At 37.6% G+C, this 23,775-nt stretch overlaps 1 protein-coding gene across 6 annotated transcripts in view; it reads left to right on the forward strand.

The window, feature by feature from the left end:
* Nucleotides 1–23,775, forward strand: part of TOX (thymocyte selection associated high mobility group box) — a 221,249-nt gene that overhangs the window by 123,031 nt on the left and 74,443 nt on the right. For 5 of the 6 annotated variants that reach the window (XM_026102381.2, XM_064507503.1, XM_064507506.1 and 2 more), the window contains one exon: nt 6,201–6,443. In XM_026102381.2, coding sequence (XP_025958166.2) covers nt 6,201–6,443 — 243 coding nt within the window. Of the gene's footprint in view, nt 1–3,793; nt 3,857–6,200; nt 6,444–23,775 lie in introns of those variants that run through there. The other variant, XM_064507505.1, reaches the window with a different exon arrangement.

The raw sequence follows: 23,775 nt of genomic DNA on the forward strand, positions 1-23,775 counted from the left end.
TAACTTTGAAACTGTGATTATTTTAAATCAATAATATTATTGTCAGCACATTCTCCTTCTTGAAAATAGAAATCATCTGGTACTGGAAAATTAATGTTTTGCTTGAGGCTTTGCCCTTTACCTAATGTAAATTAGAGAAATTGATTAACACAATAGAAAAAAGTTATACCTTCCCCTGTAATATATTTTTGATAGCTGCTGCTTGATAAATTAGTATATTGTGTGTTTTTAAATGAATATGATTTATTGCTGTTGTCTACCATATGAAGAAACACAAAAAGATTGTTTGCAGGATCATTGACTTGAACATATCAATGGCACTGTTGGGCAATTCTTGCTGAGTGTTAAGATGATTTATGTAACAGACCGAAGGTTTCCACAGTAATGCATTATAGTCTCCAGCTATCAAGCCTTGTTCATGCAGAGACAAAAGAAGCTGAAAAACACTTGCTTCTGAAGGTCCTCTGTTTAGAAATTTGAGATAAGGTTGATCCTATTAAAACTCCTAGAAATATCTGCTGTCAAATACATTATCCTAACTTTCAAATGTGCATACGGTACACTGCTGTTTTTCCTCTTCTAATGAGCTCATTGTTTTTACATTACTCTCAATTCATAACTGTTTCAGTTATATAACAATGTGTTCAATAATAGAAGAGGAGACAGCCTGAAGCATCTATCTTTTAAAAACTGGCATCCTTCCACAGTTCGGATGCAAAAGCCTTGGTGCAAATGAAAAATTAAGACACGCTCTACATAGTTGGCAGTACCATTCACTTCATTTAAATTAAATATCTATAGGCAAATTCCAAATTTTTAAGGAATTATTGCTAATACCAGATTCTGTGGACTGAATGCATGGTGACTGATGCAACCACTGAGCACATGAATTAGACTTACTTAATGAATTAAGCTTATATTTTGTGCTGTCATACAGTAATGGTTCTGCTCTTTCCAAAGGGGTTTATATTGCATATTTGAAGGCTTGCTGCCTCTTGTGGTCAGTCTGTTTGAAGTATCTTCTTTGGTTTCCCTTCTCTGCTTAGTTTTTAAAGTGGTTTTTTTTTTTTTTTAGAAACGTAAATAAGTTTTGCTGGCCAATATGCGTTCATCACTGTTGATTATTTACAGAGAAGGGCTTTATTTTTCTTCCTTCTTTCTCCCTATTCCCTTTTCCTCGGTTCTTATGCAGTCAGGTTGTGCAAGCATTTCCCATATTATTCTGAAAATAACGTATCTGGGTTCCACAGAATAGGAATACAAGATTATTTTGGTGTCATTACTGATCCTCATAGCAGGACGCTTAGTTCAGTTATGTGATGCTAAAGTAAAGAACTGCCCTTTGACATACAACCCCGCTCCCACCCTGCAACCCTCCGCAGCTTGTTGCTTGATTTGGCCAGGCTAAGTGGCATAAAAGATAAATTGGAGGGGACCAACAAGGTCATTGTTCAGGAACAAAAGCTTGGACTTGGGCTGGACTGTGAATCAGGGTTAAGTGTTAGTATCATTTTATTCTGGAAAGCTTTTCTCACAAAATTATAGGCTAAGGTGCATAAATAATAAGGTCTCTTGATATCTGGGTGGATATCTCAAATATCATCTGCTTTAGAAAGTTTCCATCATTAGGGGCAGAATTGTCACAAATATTTAACTAGAAACATAGAATATTATCCTTCAGATTTGGGGGGCCATCCTTGGCTGAAAAAGCTATTTGTAGGTTCAAGTCTGTGAATAGCCCAAATTCAAGGTTGCTCAGCTCTGAGGTTCCCATTATGTTACTCCCATCTGAAGTATGCTACCAAATATGCTTATAATAAATTCAGCTACAATGAAAATCCTCTCTATAAAAAAGTAAAATTAAAGCCTTCCTGTGGGTTTAATGGTGTTACTTTGGAGAGGACTTTCTCTCTGGAATGTAACAGAAATCTAGGAGGCTCCCCTAGAAGGAAGAGCTGCTAAACACCTCACCCACTCCCACTTTCATAAGATGAAGGCAAAACCACTGGCAAAGTTCCTGGCAGCTCTGTGATAGGGCAAATAAAGCATTTACTGCTACTTTTTTCTATTCAAAAGCGGAAAGGAGAGTTTGCTAGTATTTCTGTGACTAATAGGATGAAAAGTACCTAGTCTCTCTCTTGTCTTTCTGAGTAAAATTGTGCTGATACAAGGAAAGAAAAAACCCTAGGGAGGGTAAAAAGACTCAAACCCTGTTCCCCACCCCCAAGAAAAACCAAAGAGAGCTGAAGCTACAGGCCACATGTATTATTAATACATATGAGCTGTACTTATTAACTGTAATTGGATACAGGCAGTGTAGCCATCCTTAATGCTTTTGGTGGTAGATTACTGCTTTCATTAGAAATTCCAGATAAATGGAAGTGGATTGGAAGAAGAGATGCTCTAAGAAAGCCCGGGATAGGGACAGGGTGATGACTGGCCTGGGAGAGGGACCTTATGCTGCAGGGAAATCTTGAACCTGATCTTGCACTGAAGCTCCCCTAAACCTCTTTAGGGGAAGAAAATAACTTTAGGTTCCAGCAGAGTGGTCATATTACACATGCTCATTGCCAGCAACAGCCCAGTCACATCAAGAGGAGCCTTTCCCCATGGTGAGGGGGAAGATGGCCACAGCTTGGGAGAAGATAGCAGCAGTGGGCCCTGAAGCTTGTACCTGCTGTGGGAAGGACAAGCACACGTCCTGTTCTTCGCTTCCTCCTTCCCCATGCAGATGCTGCAGCCTTGTTTCTGGGGTATGTTGGGCCTACTGCAAATGGGTGTAGGGCTACTGCTTTCTGACTTGCCAGTGGGCTGAGTCATCACACACGTGGACGGGCCAGACTGGAGTACTCGCATGTTACTAATGGAATAACTTGGTTTAGGAACCGCATGTACACATACTAAACATAGCAATACCAAATTGGCTAGAAAATGATAGGTGAACAGGGTCCTCCTCAGATGCATTCAAATAGCTGTCTTCCATTAGCATGTGGACTGGATTGTGCTAACTTTGGTGAAATAGTCAAATAGTTTACTTGTCTTTTTCTTAAAAAAGGCAAAAAAAAGCATTGCAGGGATTATAGGAAATACTAGTGCTGTGTAACTATGTTGTTCAGCTACTACCATGGTATGGCAGGATTATATTTACTAGAGTCAGTGATTAATTCCACATAAATTACATGTTGTTTTGACATTTTATTGCCTTTGCTACAGTATTGCTATTTCAGGAAGCTTATTTAAGTGTAATTGACAATTATGTGTTAGGTGATGTGGGATCAAATACACTCTAGAAGTTTTGCAAGCAATAACCATGGTGTGTTTTTTTTTTAATAAGAGAGTAACCTTGTATTTAAAGTACTTAGCCCACATATATAGCATATGTAATGTAATTATTATATAGCTACACAGGATGCAACTACAGATTTGGGTTGTGGAATTTTATGACACTAGTGTTTTATTTCCATTTTAATAAGCGAAGTTAATGTCCTAATGGCAATTCAATTGTTTCCAGCATTTTTGAAGTGTTACTAATTAAAGACACATTTGAAACACAGCAAATCAAAGTCTAACTAAAGCAAAAGCTGGACTCTCAACATATGGCATGAAAGAAGAGTGCACAAATAAGATAGCAAATTTCCTGTATACCCTCCATATTCATGGCATGCGCACAGCCAGTCTGTCAATATTTGGTTTAGGAATATTTGTTTTCAGCAGCAACCCCAAGTTGAAGTCCCCACTTTTTTAATCCAGATCTTTGTCCTATCCTTGCAGTAGGAGGCCAGATTTCTCAGCAGCTCTTCCTCCTCCAGAAGGTGTTGAGCAGGATCATTTTCATTCAGCAAAGATGCAGCACAAGGTATTTTCACTGTAGGACAGTGAGAGATAGAGAGAAAGCAAATGTTGGATTAACACTTCTTTGTACCTACAAAATCATGGGAGAGAAAACTCTTTTGAGGCCATGAATCTTTTGGGATGGTAGAGAAGACAATGTTGAACACTAAATGTCCTCCTTTCACAGCTCCTGAATCTTTCCTGGCAGATGTAGACTATAGGGATCTAAGCCCACAAGGATTACAGTAACCAAATCTATTTATACAGCATGTGGGACAGTGTTCGCCCAGAATAGCATTGTGAGTCTTGTCATTTTCTTCATTTCTGTTTCTCCTTAATATTTTGTTACTGTGGAGACCTTAAGCTGTCTCTTTACAGACCTTTCTTTTCATCATCTATCTAATATAATAGTATCTAGCCAACTGTAATTTTTTTTATAATATTTTATTTGGTCTTACACAGCTTATACACTGTGGCTGAATAAATATTACATTTTCTTTAACATGAGTATGCCTCCTCTCCATTTAGTGAGGGTGTATTTTTTACTGTATGTATTTCCTCCCTTGGCAATGTCTTCATCACATCATGGCTGCAACATGGTATGTAAAAGCAAAGGCAAATACGCCTTAAAAATCTTCTCATGAAGCAAACAGCAGGGGCAGGGGAAGACCGAACTGCTGCGCTGGAGGTGAGAAACGCAGCAGCAGAATATGGGCAGAGGTTCAGTCCTTACGTGAAAGCGTGGTGGTATTACCACCAGCCCTTTTCTTGTCCCTGCTGCTTTCATTCATTGGGATTTGGCTTTTGCCTTTGAAGTCTAGCCCTCCTGTCCTATTTCATACTAAGATAATCCCTAACAGAGGAGTAAATAAACCTCGGGCTTGTCAGGAAACAAGCAAAGCAATCAAAACCAGGGCAACGTGCACTGGAGTAGCTTCTTCTGTGTTCGGCAACTCACCACAAATGTGTAGCACTGTTTGTTGTTGGTCTGATTTAAAGTTTTTATTTCCATGCTCTCACAGAGGAGAGTAACCTCAGGCATTGGGGAGGACAGTATTACTATGATGAATAATGAAAAACCCCTTGGTCTGTAATTGGGCATTGATTCTTCTCTGGCCCTTCTGCATGAATTCATGCACCATTCTGCCCTCTGTTTGCAAACACATGGTGGGGAAAACACATCCCTCTTTACAGTGATGTCTGCATTCCCATACTTCCTAAAGGTGCTTTCCAGGAACAGAATACATTTAAATCCTTGCACTTCCCAAATTAACAGAGGTGGCAGGACTGTGTTTCAGAAGAGGAGCACGAAGGGTGGCACTAGTTTCTGTGCATTACAAACTTTGCAACCATGGGTGTGGGGTGTGCAAAGATTGATCATTTGCAAAGGAGTTGAGAACTGTAGCTCTTCTTCCAAAAGCAGAGGAGGCTTTCAGGCTGACTGAACCACTGTAACTGATCTCTCTTGACTCTTGATTTGGATCGTCTATCTTACACTCCTCACCTTTTTCCTTTAAGAAATATAAGCATACCCACCCTTATCCCCCAGATGAGCCCATCTGCTGTAGGAAGACTGTAGATAAATAATAGCAATTATCCACCTTGGTGCATTACTCTGACTTTGCCTGTGGCTTTTCCTTGGATCAGATTGAGTTGAATGGCTTAACAGCAACAGACAACAAAAGACTAAACAGTTGCTTTGTGGAATAAGTCATTTAGATGAGTATATGTATGGCAGAGTTTATAGATGAAGAAAGGAAAACCCCATATTTTTGAGATATTATAATTGTATTTTTAAAAACATAAAGTATATCCATATAAAGTATGTAGTATTTCTGTATTTATTTGTTTTCCTTTGCAGAATAACAAGCATGGTTCTCCTGTAAGCCAAAAAGCAATATCTTTCTTCTTCACTGCATAATTCTTGATCTGAGTAGCAGGGAGTCTTATGAAACATTCTGAGCCAATGTTAATTTTATAAATTGTATTCCCCTTTCCACAATTCCCATGAAAAAGGTATTCAGCTAGATGAACACTCTTGGAAAATTTTAATAGGACCCTTGAAATCTGTTTGAGTTAGGCTTCTTTAAAAAATCTCTCTCTAATGGAAACTGTGAAAGTACCAGAGATTCTTATGCCTTAGAAGCATTTTTTTTTTCCATACATAATGGTGAAACTATTATACATTATATATATTAAATTATGTTATATATATATATGGGTGTTTAAAATACTCTCTTTGCTAGATTGAAGCTACCTCTTGGAAGTATGTCAGCTGGGGCTTTTGTTTGTTTGCTTCGTGTGACTTTTATTATTATTATTGTTCATTTTTTATATGATTTGTGGCACTTTCTGTATTTTTCTTCCAGTCTTTTCCTGGCCCAAGTCTTGAAAGTGAAGATTTTAACATACCTCCTATAACTCCTCCGTCATTACCTGACCACTCACTGGTGCACTTGAATGAGATCGAGTCTGGATACCACTCGCTGTGTCATCCAATGAACCACAATGGCCTGCTTCCCTTCCACCCACAAAACATGGATCTACCTGAAATTACAGTTTCCAACATGCTTGGCCAAGATGGCACTCTGCTTTCAAATTCACTGTCTGTGGTAAGCATTTTCCGTCTTTCCTTTTGTATTACTTTAAGTTGATAAAACGCAGATATACAAACCTGTTTGAAAGGCTCAGAGGGAGCCAGCACCTGAACCGCAGGAGTCACGGAGCGGGCCTGCTCTCGGTTTTACTTCAGATTGGTGAAATCCTCCTCCCATTGGAGGCGGTAGGAGTTTTACAGTTGAAATCCTGAGAGCAAAGATTTTGTCCACCGACTTGAGTAGAACTGCTTCCGTTGTAGACGGCTGTAAATAATGACAAAAGGAGGCCCAGGACTTTGACTTCTGCTGGAGCAGGATTGGGATCCAGATGGTTGTTGTTCTGTGTTTTTCTTATGAGGCTCTTTCCATTCTAATTTGCATATACTGAGAGATGTACAAAAATTTAATATCTCCCTTCATGTTTATGGCATGTTTGGAAAACAGCAAATGTTATTTCTGATTCTAGGCCAAATCCTAGAGCCTTTTTACAGTTCCTAGTCCTTAGCCAGCCACAATCCAATTGAAATGACTGGACGATTTGCTTATAAAGTCTGTCAGATAGTCATTATGGTTGTAATCTTGGGAAGCCTGATATTATAAATCATTTCTTTGAATGTTAAATTGCTTGCAACAACTGCAGAGCTCCTTTACATGTTAAATTTTCAAGTGGGCTCTCCAAGTAATTAGTGTACTTTTTACATACCGGCTCCAGAGAACACCATTTTACAGAAGAGGTCGTTATTTTGCTTCGCTGTAGAATTCTAGACCAAAGAGTGAAAAATCCCATCGCAGAGGATGGGGCTGCACTGTTCAGAGTGTCAGCCTGGCCATGGGTGGGAGTCACTTCACATCAGACTGCTAGATGGGCCACCCAAGAGCTACAGATCCAGAAAGCCAAAGTTAAGGATCTGCCGTTCTAGAGATCCAAGAGTCTCGGCTTGTCACCGGGAGAATTAGACACTTAGGGAACTATGTCCCAGCTGGCAGGCTCTGTGCTTAGGAATTGAGTTTGTTTAGGCTTCCAGCTTCTTACTGCCACATCACGTTGCCTAAAATGAAATCAGGCCTGGGAGCTTGCGAGGGAAGCTGGGGCAGAGTATGGAGGTTTGGGGCTGAGGAGTCTAGGCTCAGCTCCCTGTTGACCTCTCAAGCTAACTACCCAAGAGCCAGGGGCTTGGAAGTCTTGGTGACCAAGAAACTGATGTGAGTTGGCAGAAAACCAGTTAGTTTACAACAAAAATCTGCCTAGTCACAGGGCTTCATTGTAACTTAATTAAAATCAAACTGCCTTGATTTCAAGGAGCTCTGCATTCCCTCTGAGGATGTCCAACAAGCTGTACTGCAGGGGGGCTAGTCTTGGCTTCTTATGTGCTGCTTAGTTGTCATTGATTTAGTAGGATGTTGCATGCTTTGTGTTTGAGGTCAGGATCTGACCCCAGGGTTATGTTCAGTAATGGAGGAAAAGGGGAAGAGGCAGTTTTTCATACAGAAATATAAATATATGTTATGGAAATGCTTTGAATTTTGCTTCCATTTCTACAAAGTTGATGGCTTACAGTAAGGAACATGAGCTAAATCTTGTGTAGTCTTCTACGAATCAAAACTATGAAAGGCCCTGAAGAAGTAAGAGAAACCCTTTGCACTCCAGGAAAGACAAGCAGTATTTCACTGAATTGACCTCTTTTGAACCATGATTATGGCTCAGAAACTATGCATTCTCTTAAGCTCTGATGTTCCACATTAACCTCTTGCAAAGATCTCTGAACAAAGGGCCTTCAGAGTTAGTAGATCATTGCAGTGAATTATTGGATCAAGGGCAAATGCAGAAAAAGCTTAATAATATAACTAGGCAATTTTGCTATTGGGACTTAGTGTAGATCAGAAAAAATCAAAATCAGAAGTCAAGAAAATGTGTATAGGAGGAAGTAAAGAAGCACTCAATTTAAACAGTCATTTCTCAGGATTCATTCAATAAGTAAAGCATCATGGGCTAAGTCAACTGTTATCCCTAACTTGCATGCCCTTTACACACAAGAGGACCTCTTAACTAGCAATACTTTTAACTGAAGCTGGCTTGTCTGTCAAGGGGATTAATGTACCTCTTAAGTTAGCACAACTAGTAGGATGTTAACACCATGATTTTGCACAGCTTGAATATTATTTTGCAGTATAGCTGCTCTGATTTGAATTTGCTGAGGAACTGAGGGAGAAAATTTAATTCTTCAGTGAATCCAGTGACTTCTTCAGGGAACAGAGTGGTTCGATTGTCCTTTTGGCCTTCCATTGATGAAAAAAGACAGAGGTTTTTGCAGAGTTAGCATTCTTTATTTAGCTTTGAAGCAAGAACTCTATTCTTTATAACCCAGAACCTTTTTACATTTTTTCTTCAGTATGACTCTATTCTCTTGCTATTACTCATCTCTAAGTTTCCTTTTTACTATCTCATCAAACTCTGATCCGTTTAACAAGTATTTTCTTAAATCACTTTTATATTGCCTCACATGGAAAATAATGTATAAGTTTCTCCAATCTATCTAAACCCTTGGTTCCATATAATTTCTAGTATATCAACTATCACTTAACATTTTTGGAAACCATGTGTCTTGCTTCATTGTTCAGGGCACTAATGAATATTTTTAGAAAAATTATTCTTAGAAATGAATCTGTTGGCTGTTCTCTATCCCTAATTAATTTCACATCTTCGGCAAATGTTACTTCTTTTGGGTGAATTTTTTTAGTGCAATGTGAATCTGATTGAATTTGGTCTATTTATTTTTACTTTCAGCATCTTTCCTTTCAGCCAGTTTGTTGGTATTATACCTACCTTTTGTGTTAGAACAGCTGAGTAGTTTTCAATTGTTTTTTTTTTTTACAGATAGTGCATTAATTAATGCTAGCCAAATGGCAGAAAGGCACTATAAGCTCAAAAACAAAGTAGGCAAATATTTTGTACACCGACTGTAGCATTTCTTTTACATCTCAACTGCCAGGTCTTTTCAGACAAGGATTTCCATGATTTTGGACAGAGTGAAGATTAAGGATTAACCTCTCTTAAAAGTACTCCTTCAAAACTCCCCCCATTAGAACTCCTGGTTTCATACTGTGCAGCGCTCGCTCCAAGCTTCAGATGAAATCCCTCTGAGTAAGGATTGCAGGATTTGTCCCAAGCTCTGTAAGAATTTTCCTCTGTAGAAGTGCTTAAACACACACAATAAGAACCCACTACTAGCTTAGTGAATTTGTATTAGGAATCAACCTCTTGCAGGTTTTTTATATTGTGAGAATTCTCTTTCTGAAAAATTTCACAATGCCGGGAGATGAAAATTTCCCATTGGCATTTACTGTATCTGACACTTAAATTTGGAATTAGCCTCCTTTGAAGTTTTTTAGATTCATTGAAGTTCTCATTGTATCCTCAGTATTAAAAGAAGAGAGAAAAAAACACTAAGATTTCTCTTTCTCAATATTCTGCCAGTTCGTGTAATGACTTTTACTTTCATGTTTTCCTATCTTCCGGGTAGGTGTCATACACATGCGCGTGCACCCATATTCATTTTTACAGTGCTGTCATATGCAGATTTCTTTAGGTACTCATTATATGTGGTATTGTAGCGGATACTGGGGTTCAGAAGCCTACAGAATTCATGTAGAGTCTGAGTGTGACGACACGGTCCAGCCTTGGCATGGTGGTTCACATGTGGGAACACTCTTTCAGAAGGGACATAACTTCCATTCCTGCTTCTTAGGTTAGGTATAGATATAACTGCATAATAAAGATGCACTGATAGCTCTGTAGGCATGTTTATTCCTATATGATAAAAAAGGATATTTTCCCCACATATTACAGTTGAAGGTAAACCCATGTAGGTTTGGTTCAGTTTCAGTTGGGTCTTGACCTGCCTGCACTTCTCTGCTTGCATAAATTTCCCAGAGATGTTCCAAGGACTGCCAGAAGTACCCTTCCTACATTTGTGAATAAATGTAATCTATACAATCCCTATGAAAATGTGCATTTATCTGTAAAAATGTTTTTGGATGTGTTGTATAAAATGAGTTTTACTGCATGTTCATTTCATCAACAAAATTATAGGCACTCTAGCTTCTGTAGTATATCCTATAGATGATTGTTTTCTTCCCCAAGAAACCAGGGTTAAAAATCACGGTGCTGTTTTTATATACAGAAAAAAGAAAAATTCCAAATATATATTTGGAATGCTTTCATTTATAATCCTTGTGCTGATCTTTTTTGAAAATGATGGTATACTATAGAAAAAATTACAAGAAAGAAATAGAAGAGATTTCAATTTCTCTGAATGTTTCAAATTTCTGGTTTTGAAGTTTAAAGTGGAAAAGAAGTTAAAAGGCAATAAAATCAGGGGATTTATTTCCCAAATGCTCTATTTGTGCTGGCAACAAAAGGCAGCATAATGTATATACTTTGGTTTATTGTCATTTTTAGTATACAGTCAAGGCACACTTTGAATTCAAAGGCTACTGTACAACTGTTTTGACAACCACCACATCAGTAGGTAATGTGCAGGACATATGAAAGTGAAGCAAAAATGTTTCTTTAGGTCTATAGGGAGTGCAGTACATCAATGAATTCAGATATATTAGAGCAGCATGAATTTCTAATATGTTGCTCTTATGGAAAAGACCACTGGCATATTGAATAAAGCTGCTTTCAAAGCAGAGCAGAAAATGTGATTGCAGACAATTTCATTGCTGTTTTTAAAATAAATATTTTCAAAATGGTGAGGTATTTTATTTCATGTAATGCATAAAATATGTAACAGTGGACTAGAGCTAAAGATCTTCTAGGACACCAAAGAGTAGATGATGTCAGCTGTAATTATTCAGATGTGGAATCATAGAAGCATTAGTTTAAAATAAAATGCATGTCACAAAGGCTCATGTCCTTATATAAAAAAAGCAATAAAAAGGTTTTTTTGCACACTTTGACATAAGAATAAAGGCAATGAATAATTATTTAACATTATGCCCCAATTCATCAAAGCCTGAACAATTACATTATACTCTTTTATGAATTATAATTTTTAGATATGCAGCCTATGAGAGAGTAATATCTTAAACAAAATGTAGCACCGTATAACAGTGAGGAAAAGCAGACAGCTACTTTTTTTTCAATTTTCATCTCAGGTAGAATGAAGCTAGTATTTCTTATCCATAGAACACTTGCTAATAAATCCAAAATAGACAATTATTGTTGTTGTAGCTAGTGTGTATTTAAAAGATTTTGTTTTACCAGCTTCATACACTGTAGTTTAAATCAATATTCATGACTCATCTTGAGGACGACCTGTACGGTTGCATTTTTGGCACCTTTAAGGGTTAGTGCAAACCACTGAGTCAAACAGAAATTTTATATTTCTGATGAACAAAATGGATAACTTTCATAACAAAACAAAAGATTTGCCCCTTCTTCTAACCCAAGTGTTGAGATTTGAATCACACTTGGATACTTTTTTCTAGCCTGCATTGTATGAGAGTGGTAGAAGATACTTTTAGTCTCTGGTGAATACTTCACATTTGTGTCTCATTACCAGGCTCTGGTCTTCAGTTTACATCAAAATTTACTGTTACACTACACAGACCTGCTGCTACCCCAAATTTTATTACAGTGAGTTATTGCCATCAGAACCACCAAATCATAAAGTTAAGGTCATGAAACACCTTGTGTTATTTATTTTTTTCTCATATTAGACAACTTTACATTTTTGAGGTATATCTTTCTTTTCCTTTTTTTAAACATATTTTAGAAACTGGCTTTTCTCACTAAAATAAGCCTTGTGTGGCAAAAGGTTACAGGAGTATGTTTTGTCAAACTGCCTGACCGTAAGGATATATAGCCAAATCTTCAGCTGATGTCAGTCGGCATAACTTCATTGTCTTCAGTGAAATTATGATGATTTATTCCATCCAGGGCTCTGGGACATCATGTTTAGCTTTCCTTACTTCTGACGTCTGCTCCACTGTTTTGTCACCAGAAAGACAAGAGAAAGATATGTAGAGGAGCTGGTTAATATGTAACTTGATCAAGGTTTTATAAATACCTGCAGATTACATATCTGCTAGTAGAAGGCTCTTCCTTGTGCTACAAATAAGCATTAAATGGTCCAATGTCTACAAATTGCAGCTATATTAAATGAAACTGGAAACAAAGCATATATTTTTAACGGTGATAGTGATTAACCATTGAGATAATGGAGGTGGTCAGCTCTCTATTGTTGGGAATTTTAAAATCAAGGGTATCTCAAAAAGATGTGCTCTAGCTTGGATTCACCTAAAGGCCTCACCTTCTCAACGTCGGCTAGAACTAGAGCTCTCGGACCTGAGAGAAGAAATTGCTGTGAGAATGTTTGTGGCTAGTGGTTTTCATAAACTCAGCTTTTCTTCTGGTATTAAAGTTTATGAAAGAGCTATACTTTCTGTTTATACTAAAGACAGAGCAGATAAATATTTGCCCGTAATTACAGAAAAATGTTTGTACAGAAATGACCAGAACTCTTTTTTTAGAATGATTCCAGGCCTTACTTTTAAAATTGCCAGTGAAGCTGTTGATTGAAGCTGGCCATTAGTCATTTATTTTAAGCTTATCCATGAGTCGGGAAATGCAATATTCAACTTATTTAAGTGTGGTTGTTGAGACTCTATTTAGTTCATGTGCTTCAATAATTAAGTAGGAAAACAACTGCTGTATAATTTCAAGATGAAATAACAAGGTGACATATTTCATTTCTGAAAACAGCCTTCTTTAAAAGATGCTTTGGTGAACTTTTTTTCACAACGGTTACCCCTCATCTGAGTAGGAATTTATTTGCTACATAAAAAAGTAAAACAAAATTCCTGGAGCAATATTAATTATTATTTCTTAGGCTTTAACCAAACAAGGCGTAGTTACAGAGTTAGGGTTTTCACGCACAGAGACACGGCGAATGTGGCACTGAGAGAAAGCCTGCAGTTGAGGGTGGGGGATTATGTAACACCTTGTTTGTGAAGTACTCACAGGAGTGATTAATGCATATGCAGCATCATAGCTGCAAGTGTCAAACAAAACAGATAATAGAGTATGCAAATAGAGAAAACATAGCTCACAGAAAATGTCAGAAATTCAGGGTTTTCAACAGTAGTGATTGTTGACTTTAATCTGCTGCTTTTAATATAGCATGTAGTTGTTGAGAACAGCAAGATAATAAAATGTTTCTGAAGACTCTCTCAGTCTCCAGTGGAAAAGAAAAAAAAAGATGAGTGATCTTAAGGCCTATAGATGCAATAGGAATGAAATGTCTTTTTCAAAAATTGTGAAGATGCTTTTGTGAAGACGAAAAGGAAGAAGCTCACGGTGCAGATGTAAGGGAGAGTTCTGTGCACTGGGCAGAGCAGCCTCTCCTTCCACCTGTCTTCATTATTTAAATTGAATGCATTTGCTTTGCTTGGAGCTTGAAAGCAGTTGAGAAGATTGCAAACCCTACATGGATCTGTAGTGCCTTCATCATCTCATCCCATATTGTTCAGGGTATCAGAGAGTATGCTGTATGCGGGAAACCAGTCTCAACATGACACATACTGTCTTAAGTTAAGTTTACATGGGCTGGATTACTCTGCTGAGGCCTGAGACACAAGTAACCTAGAACTTCATGCTGGTGCTGTCTGCTAGAGCTGAATATGAATTCTCCTTCTGTAGTCTTGCCTTCATAGAGTCATAGATGTTTCAGCAGATATTCACAGGTATTTCAGCACATATTCATAGCTATTCAGCAGTGCTGTGAAGTCTAGCATATAAGTTTAAGTGATAATACTGAGGGAAGAAATGTTACTACTTGGCAATGTTTTGAGATTCTGAGAGATACCAATCAGTGAAAAATAACTCATTTCTTGTTTTATCCATTGATTGTATTCTTTCTCAAGGCACTTAAGAAATGTCTGAGGCATAAGGACACCTACTCCTCCCCTGGTCCATTCAATAACACAAAGGTTCATTTTAGCTTGATCTCTACATCTGTTTTTTCCCTCTTCACTTACTTATACAAAGTCCATACAGATACGCTACGTAAATTCTCATTCCCATATCAGGATTTCCTAAGGACAGCATGTAAAATGTTAGCCTCCACTGTTGGACTAATCCTGCGCTTTATCCATATGTATGCAACTTAGGAACTCATCTGTAGACTCACTTGCACTCACGCTTTGGACAGCATTTGTGGCATGGTGTAAGTGTAAGTGGTGCTGCTTCTAGATTTGGACAATAAAGATATGAAAATGAATGTCCTTAATTCATTTCTTGTGTGTATCCTAGGTGGATACAGTTACAAAAAAAGAAAGTATGTAGGGGCAAGGAGCTGCACGGAATGAGGAACACATGCTTATGCATATCTTTCAGTTACAAAAACCACGAAAATGAACCCTTTCCATCTGAAGGCAGGTGAACAAAGGCCTTCCAGTTCATGTCACGTATGACCAGCGCATACCCAGGGTTCTCCCTTGAACCAGCCTGTGGGGAAGGAGAAGGGGCAACGGAGATGTTACAGGTGGTGACTTCAGACTCTGTGAGCCTGCCCTGACCTGGAGATGGTGTGGCCAGCAGTCCTCGGAGGGTATAGAGATATAGAGATATAAGGATACCACTGTTAGTCACTGAAGCCCTCTGCTGGAAAGGGAGCATAAAAGACAGCATGTGGCATCTGTAACGTCCTCCTTGTCCCCAAGTGTAGATCAACCTCATATGTTAAACAGGGATGGAAACTAGAGCCAAATTATTGAAGCAGGTGCAACACAATCAACATGCTGAATGTGGTTGCATCATACAAAATTTTAACCAAATTGGATTATCAGTGCTGTTGCAGTGCCTGAGAGTTAGTAACTTTAATGGTATGTACCTTTGCTATTTGAGTTAATAATTAGTCTGCTTCCTAAAGAGAGCTATGACATACCTATGGAATAGTAGGTGATGCTTCTTACTATCCCATCTTCGAACTACTATCCCATCTTCGAACTTCTACTTCTCCTAACAATGGTGATATCGGGGTACAGGCGCGTTTACTTCATCCCTACAGCAGTTAGCTGAACAAATTTTTGAGATTAGACGTTTGGGATCTGGTCCTTTAGCAAAAAGGCCATGTGCATGGAAGATTTACAGGATCAGGCCCTTGATAAGAATCCAACACTTTTTTCTTGAGAGATGGGACTTCCTGCTAATACACTTTAAGATTACCTTCATTCATGTATAAAGAATTTTAGAGATTAACTCAGTAACTAAGCTTCAGTTCCCTACACATGCCCTAATACTTAAGTGTGGGATCCCAGTTTAATGAATTTTATTACACTCTTCTTTCTTATAAAGTAGCATAAAAAGTGTTTAGTGCAATAGGCTTTGTGCTGATCTGGTTATTAAGTGCAGCTTAAGTTGCCTGACAGAAGTATACAGTGTAAAATAACCACTGACAAAACTTTTAAAAGTTCAGTTTTCTGGGAAAAATAAACCATAGCACTTGAAAAACAATGCTAGTCATGCTTTATTCTTTTGTAGCACCTTTCTTCTGTCTCAGAGTGCTTTGCAGTCACTAATTAGCTAAGAAGGTAATGTACTAACAACCATACAAACAGGAATTTGCAATATCAGTATCTCATGTGTCAAGTACTATACTGCAGAACAGAAAGACAGGTACTTTATTAAAAACCCAGTAAAATGTTATTCACAGAGAATGCAAGTATAGATGAGTGCCAAGCCAAAAGAGGCTGAAAGAGACAAATCTTAAGGGAGAGGAAAGAGATGACTCTACGCAGTGGGACCCGTAATAACGAAAGTATTACCAGGAGCTGATTTCATGTGTGATGATCAGTACCAAAAGATGGGCAGTAATGTGGTAAGAGACAACTTTCAATATTAGAAGTAGCAGAAGTCCTCAAATGCAATAGAGGCGGGAATTAACTACCATGTTTTACATGTCAAATACAAAGCAATTATAATGAGTGCGTATTATGATAGCTGAGACCTTTAAGCTATCATGCAACCTGGAAGTGATACCACAGCCTTATTTAAGAGCCATGGAAAAGGGACAAGTGTTGCTTTGCCTGCCCTCGAAATGCAGTCAGCTCTGGGGAGAAGTGACACGTCTGTTTAACCTCAAGGCTTGACACTCCGCTGGTTCTGCCCAAGACTCCCCTACTACGGCCTTCATAGCACGTGTGTTTCTTCTCACTTGCCACCAGCTTTCTTGAATATAGGAAGGGGAAAACACGTGAAAGGAAAGCTCCTTGCCCAGTAACTGGTGCCTATGTCATTTTAATTGTGGCCAGCATCGTTGTCCTAACTTCATAGGTTGTAGCCTCTGCCTCAGCTGCATTTTAGGAGCTCTGTTACTGGCTGAAAATAGTGGCGTTTTCAGAAGTATTCTGGTCTCGTGTTAATCCTGTCCAGCTCTAGCAGGGGTTTTCCCAGAGTTTCAACAGAAACAGAGTTAGCCCAGTAGAGGATGCTTTCTGTTGTTTAAAAATTATGAGCAGTTAGATTTTATATTATATCAGATTAAGACTGTGTCAACAAAAAATGTTTGTCAGTAAAGATCCACTCTCCACCTTCGTAGTTCTGAAATGATTTTCAATGTAACAGTTGAAAAACTAGTACAAGGTGTAACAAGACTATAGAAAAAAAATCACGTGGTTTGTTGTTTTGAAATCCTTTTTTATTTTTTTGATTATCCTAGCATTAAAGACAGTATAGCAAAACTGCACTACCGGAAAAAGTTGCATGTGTAACCTGACCACTCGGATCCTGGCTCTGTGCAGCCTTACTGTTCTGTAACTTACTGAATAACAGAAATTAGTCCAGAAGGAACCTTCGGGTTCCTTCCTTAATCTAGTCCAAGGGAGGACTTTAAAAGGTCATCTGCCCCAAAGCAAGATAGGCTATACTTATGTCATTTCTGACAGATGTTTGTCTAAATTATTTCTTAGTTTTGGAAACTGCAAAGGCTCCTCAGGCAAACTCTGTGTACAGTACTTAAATAATCACCTACCTTATTGTATACATAAAATCCAGCAAAGACAGTGGAGGTTACAGAATACCATTTAATCCTTTGAGCTGTATTTTATTTATTTCATTTTTAAAGTGTGTTTATATATATTATATTTATAAAATGTATATTTATCTATGAATGAATCATAGGTAATAGATGTTGATGGAGTAGCTAGGAAATAAATAATCACAGGGATGTATATCAACTTAGACTGTTTCTGTTCACAGCTGACTTGGCCATTTAAGAAACAGTACAGAAATGATCAGCTTTTCCCAAATCTTGTTAGCATGTAATCATTATCCAGATTGTATTAGCCCATAACCTACATGGAGCAAAATAATTCTCCTTGAAGGTTCAGCTATAGTATGTTATTTTATGCAATTGTTCATGTCCGTATTTTCAACATTGTATTTATTTATAGTCATCCATTACTCAGAAGGCTAGGTTGAAGGTATAGATGTTTATGATACCTAAAAACTGTCACTGCAAGTAATGGGATAAAAATAAGCAAAGGGTGAAGGTTAGAAAAAAAATTTCTAATGTCAACCGAATAGTCTGCCAAGTAATGTTAGAGCACTGGAATATGTATGGGAAAATTCTGCAGTGGCTGGGAGATGGGTTGGATGATTTAATAGGCCTTTCTTTGAGATGTAATTTCTATAACTGGTTGATGTGTACACTGGTATTCAGACATTTGGACTCACTTCTTGTTTGTCTGGCAAACTGTTTCCTGTGAAAGGTTATAAATTACAATAAGAAGACTTTGCAGAAGATGAGCTACATGATATACTTGGAAAGAGTTTCTATGCTGATATTCAAGATGTTAATGCCAAAGCAGAAGAAAACAATTGAGTCCTAATCCAGTGGTTTTGCTTGAATGCAATGCTAGGAAGGTTCATGGCCATATATAATATTTATGTTGAATAGAATCTTCTTTATTCTAACAATAACTTAGGGTGGGAAAGATAAAATAGGGAAACAAATGTGTGACTAAGAAAAAAGTTTTTTCCCTTAGTTAGCAACAAAGATTTCACTGATGAGGGAGGGAGGGGGAAAGAAGGGAAAGCATGCATTTATAAAAATGTTGATGTAGTTATAATTAGATCCATTTTAGAACCAAAAGTTTTATGCAGAAACTGACAGAAGGATACACAATAATTATAGTTTGCTGACAAGCTGAATAGAGTTTCCTTTTTTTATCTTATGGTTTTAGGAAACCAAACTGTAAATAAATATGCAGTTTGACAGATTGTAATTGCGATCAGCAAGGCGTCTTTTCATTTAATCAGATGGTGTTATTAAAATGGGGTTACAATTAAACATTTTATAATATGACGTAGAACTCTATTAAAATTCTCCAGCAAACAGTAATTTGCATTTGATGCTTCTGCAACCCATTTCTATTTGCAGAAACATTATTGGCTGTGACCTTCCAGCGGTTAGGTCTCAGTTTGCTGTTCTCTTCCTACTTTGATAAACGATATTAAGTATCCTCTTTCTTTAGCTCACAATGAAGCTTAAAATATTAATTTTGCTTTCTTTTATTATATTTTTTGACCCTTGTATTACAGTAGTAATACATTGGCCAAAGAAGGCTTGCATCAGAGGAAATGTGGAATTAACTAAGACAGCATAAATTCTTTTTTTCTTAGAAACCGTAGGTTTGATCAGCTGTAAGCATGTATCTGATTTGCAATTAAATACACTTCAACAGAAACTAATATGGCTTTTGAAAGATGTAAGTAGTATTCATCATATTGAAGTACGTAAGACATTATTCCAGTTTAAGGCAAAACAAGCCCTTGGCCTTGGCACAGCCTTTCTGTAGATGTGATTAAATGATTCCAGGAAATCTAAGAAGATATTTTTCAGGAATTCTTTAAAGTGTGTCTACTATGATTCCAGATCTTATATTTCCATGTGGAAGTCCGCTATTTATTACCAGCCTGAAGAGGAGAACATAAATGAGCAATCAATAGTGGTTTAGTAGTCTGTCTTCTAAGACTTTTTCCAAACTGTGACTCACTGGGATTCAGATCTTCCTGGATATAGTGGAACGATTGTCCTCTAAGCAGCTGAAAAGAACAAGGAGAATCATTAAAGGATGCGATTTTTGAGTTATTCTTCCAGTATTCTTCCACTAATGGAACTGTTCATAGCAAATGTTTGAAGTGAACAGAATGGGTCATTTGCATCAGCAAAAGCATCCTTTAGAGGATGAAATAGGCTCTGAAAATCAGGCAGCTTTACTTCACCTTTTTCTTCAGTGGACATTTTTGGAGGAAAATCAGTGGTTTGAGGAGAGGCAACATTTTCCTTATTGGAACATAATCACTTTTTTAGTCTGTGGTTATAAAACATACATTTTTGTTTCTTGTCACTATAGTATCTTACAGTGTCATGTGTTCACTAGTAGTAGACAAAAGAGAGAATAAGCAGAAAGAAAAAAAGAGGAGGGGGAAAGAAAAGTCAATACACTTCCTTTTGGTGGAAAGTGTAGTTGTATGAATCCTTGCAAAGAAGAAAAAGTGGGAAGAAACAATTTGATTCGACTTGTTTATGCCTTTATTTTATCTTTGCATCATCCTTGATTTTGAATCTCTTAACTCTTCCTTATTTTTCCAGTTATTTCCATGTGCTTATTTCTCCTTATGCTGTTAAACAAGAACAATCATTTTACAGTACCTGGTTGATGTGAAGTCACTAACTCCATCCTGCATCCCCATCAGTTTCTTTTTTTTTACACCTTTATGCATATATGCAACATCTTCCTCCTCCTCTTCCTCCAGATCAATATGCAGCAAAGCAGATTTTGAAAGGGTTTTCAGAGAAAGAAATCTTCCAGCTTCATGCAGTGTGATGAAAGAACCGTATTTGCAAAACACTCAGAAATGCAGCAGTCATGTAGAAAAATAGCAGATTAGCAAATGTAATTTCAAAATGCTCAGCAACAATTGGACAGGATAAGCAAAAAACTTGAATTTGTCCTCACCTTCCAACATCAAAAGAGATAGGGCTGTAAGAAGTCTCCAACTTGGCCTACATAAATAAGGCAGGATTACTACCCATGAAGCTTCAAGATTAATTTGAGGTCACCAGCATCTGGTGGAGGAGTGCTGTAAATGGTTGAGGAAGAGGGCTGTGAAAATATTACTTGTTCCTCAGCATTTCTAATGACAAGCCCAAACCTGGAAAAGAGAAGTGAAGAGGTACGAGTAAATATAACAAGTTTCTCTCCAAGATTAATTGTATCTTTTCCAGAATAAATAGAACACAAACCTGTATCTAATGTTCAAAACAAGGAATAACTATCAAGGAAGATATGAATATTTATTAAGGAATCTTATCTACATCTTAACCCAGTATAGCTGCTTTTCTAAGAGAGCTTCACCTGGTACACACGGTTGTGAGACAGAAGATAACTGGGATCAGCAATGCAGGTTGAGCCCATAGAAACAAATCCCTCTCAGAGTTTTATAGTGTTCTTCATCAATGGAAGTATCTGAGCACTTTATAGTACCTTGTAATGTTTTTCCTCGTAATCTGCAAAATAGGATCCTAATTGTGAAGTCGTATTCATACTGGTGCACCCTCGGCTCATGTAAGAGGTATTTCTCGAGGGGAGTGAAGGCCCTAGACAGCAAGGAAACGTACATAATATTAGTCATTCGCATTCAGCTGAAACCTTCGGTTTGTTTTAATAATACAGAGAGATATGCCTGATCTAGCGTACATGCCTCAGTCTTTGAATGTCATGTGTTTTAAAAAGATAGAAGTTGTAAGGGATATATTGTTTCTTTATCGTATTTTTGCATTTTCAATTGCGTACCGTATATTCACATACCACTGTGCATTACAATCAAGCCTCTTTGATTACTTTCAATTTACACCATAGGATTTTGTCATCCTTACTGAAAATTTCAACACATTTTACTCTAGACTCATACTTTTTTTTTCCCTTAGATTTATTTACTACCTTTAGAAGTAGAAAAGTCCAATTTCAATCATGTTAGAAATAGCTCATTTTAGACAAGTACGTGCTGCTCTGCTTACAAAACATATATGAGTGGAATATGCAATTACCACAACTCAGTTTCCTGCCACAGAAACATTTCAGCATTATAGCATTACAGAAATAGAATGACATGCATAATGAAAGATTTCAAGATTCACCCAAGGCATTTATTCTCTTCACCTTAATGTTCTCAGCAGTAGCAGAATATCCATTAAAAGGTACTATGAATTATGGTTGCCTAGCAACTGGAAGGCGCTTGTAACAGCACCAAAGAATGAAATGGCTGGTTGATAAAATGAATTTTCTCTGAGCATTAGCCTGTTGAAACTGCCTTTTCTTGTGGAACATAAAGTGCATTTATTTGTCTCATGCATTTTTTATTAGAAAATTATTTGAGTTCCAGGGACTTGAATCGTTTTGCTACAGGAGATATTTGATTTTAATGTGTTGTACTAAAATAAGTAATAAAAGACATTTTCTTCAAAGTAAAGACACCAAACAAACCTAGGTAGCTCCTTTTGAAGTCAGGAATTGCATCTTATATAAGGTATGTCATTACTGATTTCTAATTAAGAGTGACATTAGCTAGGACTTAAACTAAACTTAAAGTTTACCTTTGAAAAAAAGTTTGAGACAGTTAGCCAATATGTGTGAGTTAAAGGGAGGATTTGGAATTTTTCGTATGGATTCAGCAAGAGTAAAATAAACTTGCATTCTCCTTTTCCATGCGATATGGTAGCTGTGTCTCAGTGAAGGTCAGAAGTGGGTTGCACATTCAGACCTAGTATTCATTCTGTGTTTGTTTCTGTGCTAAAAATATGTTCATCTTAGGCCTCCGTCCAACAGCGAGTAGATGTTTCATTTTTCACTGACACTCTCCAGGCATTCAGTAACAGCCAAAGCTGGACAGGCATTTCTGGCAGAGAAGTTTTTTACTGGAAAATGCCAGAACAGCAAAACCAAAGTTTGGGGGAAAGGCATCAGCTTTGATTAATCTTTTATAAGGAATATTTTCTGAGATTCACAACTATGTGGTCAAAACGTGAGACACAGAGAGATCAAAAGAGAGAATGAGAGACTGTCCCCTTCCAGAATATCTAGAACATTTCTCTGGATAAGTAAAACCAAAGTTTAGGCTCCTGCAGAGCATTATTTGGAGCAAGAACTTGAGTTTTGGCTTCTGTAACCCATGAGAATGCCCAAATGAGTAATTATTTTTAGTCTCTTTCCTATATAATGCTTTCAATAGCAAACATAATTGTTTTTAATGCATAATAAAGATGTTTTTAAAGGCTTCAGACTCTGCTTTCCTCCTGAAAAGAGTTTCATTGACTCCCAGAGCAAAATTTGGGTGAGAAGTGACTGTAACTGTGCTCCTGCACAGTAGGTCAGTAGCTGGTAACCTCCCGTTGGTGCTTAGCGTGTCCTGGCGCATGTTTGAGTGCGCATTCCTTGATGCAACCTCTGGCTGCTCTTGCATTTTCCAGTAAGGCAAATGAGTTTGTGTGTGTGCAGGTTGCACGATGAGTTTGAGAGTGGCAGTTTAGAAGAGTGGCCAGCGAGTGAGCCAGATGAATGGAAAAGGCCTTCTTTGCTTAGAAGTGATTATCAAATTCGGGACTGGCACTAGAGTAAGAAAGCAAATCTAAACAAACGGGATGAGGTAAGATGACTCATATTTAAATGTTACCTACCTGGCAGTAAAGAAAGACAATGAGACAGACTAGAAGTATGAAAAGAGTTGAATTGACTTGCAGTGAGCTGCTTTGACATGAGACGTTTTAGATGTGTATTTTTGTGTCCAGACCGGTTCCAGGGATGCTGCTGCAAACATTGCTATTGACTCCCTGAGTAAAGGACAGAGCTATTGCATTTAACATGACTGCAAACATTGGCAGCCTAACAGACACACAGATTTTAGTTGAGTTCACAACATGGCAACATTTTTACAGAACAATTTTTTCCTGCACATAAAATGCCTTAGCAGATACTAAAGGCAATAATAGCCTTTTTGGACGAAAATATAATTCCGTTCAAGTGAAAATGAAAGGAAACTCATATTAAGTGGTAAGATCTTGCCGATACGTGCCTATAATCAAACATTAAAAGTGAAACACTGCTCATCTGCTACAAAGGTGCAAATTAAAATTCCAGAGAGAGAGCTTGACTGATTTGTTTAACAAAGAGTTTAATACAGCAGAATCCCACTTGAACATAAAACTATTACACTCACAGTAATCCTGTCTAGCTGTTGGGAGATCCAAATTAAAACTCTCACTGATATTTGCTTAAATCT

Source organism: Dromaius novaehollandiae, chromosome 2, assembly GCF_036370855.1.
Source record: "Dromaius novaehollandiae isolate bDroNov1 chromosome 2, bDroNov1.hap1, whole genome shotgun sequence".
Lineage (NCBI taxonomy): Eukaryota > Metazoa > Chordata > Aves > Casuariiformes > Dromaiidae > Dromaius > Dromaius novaehollandiae.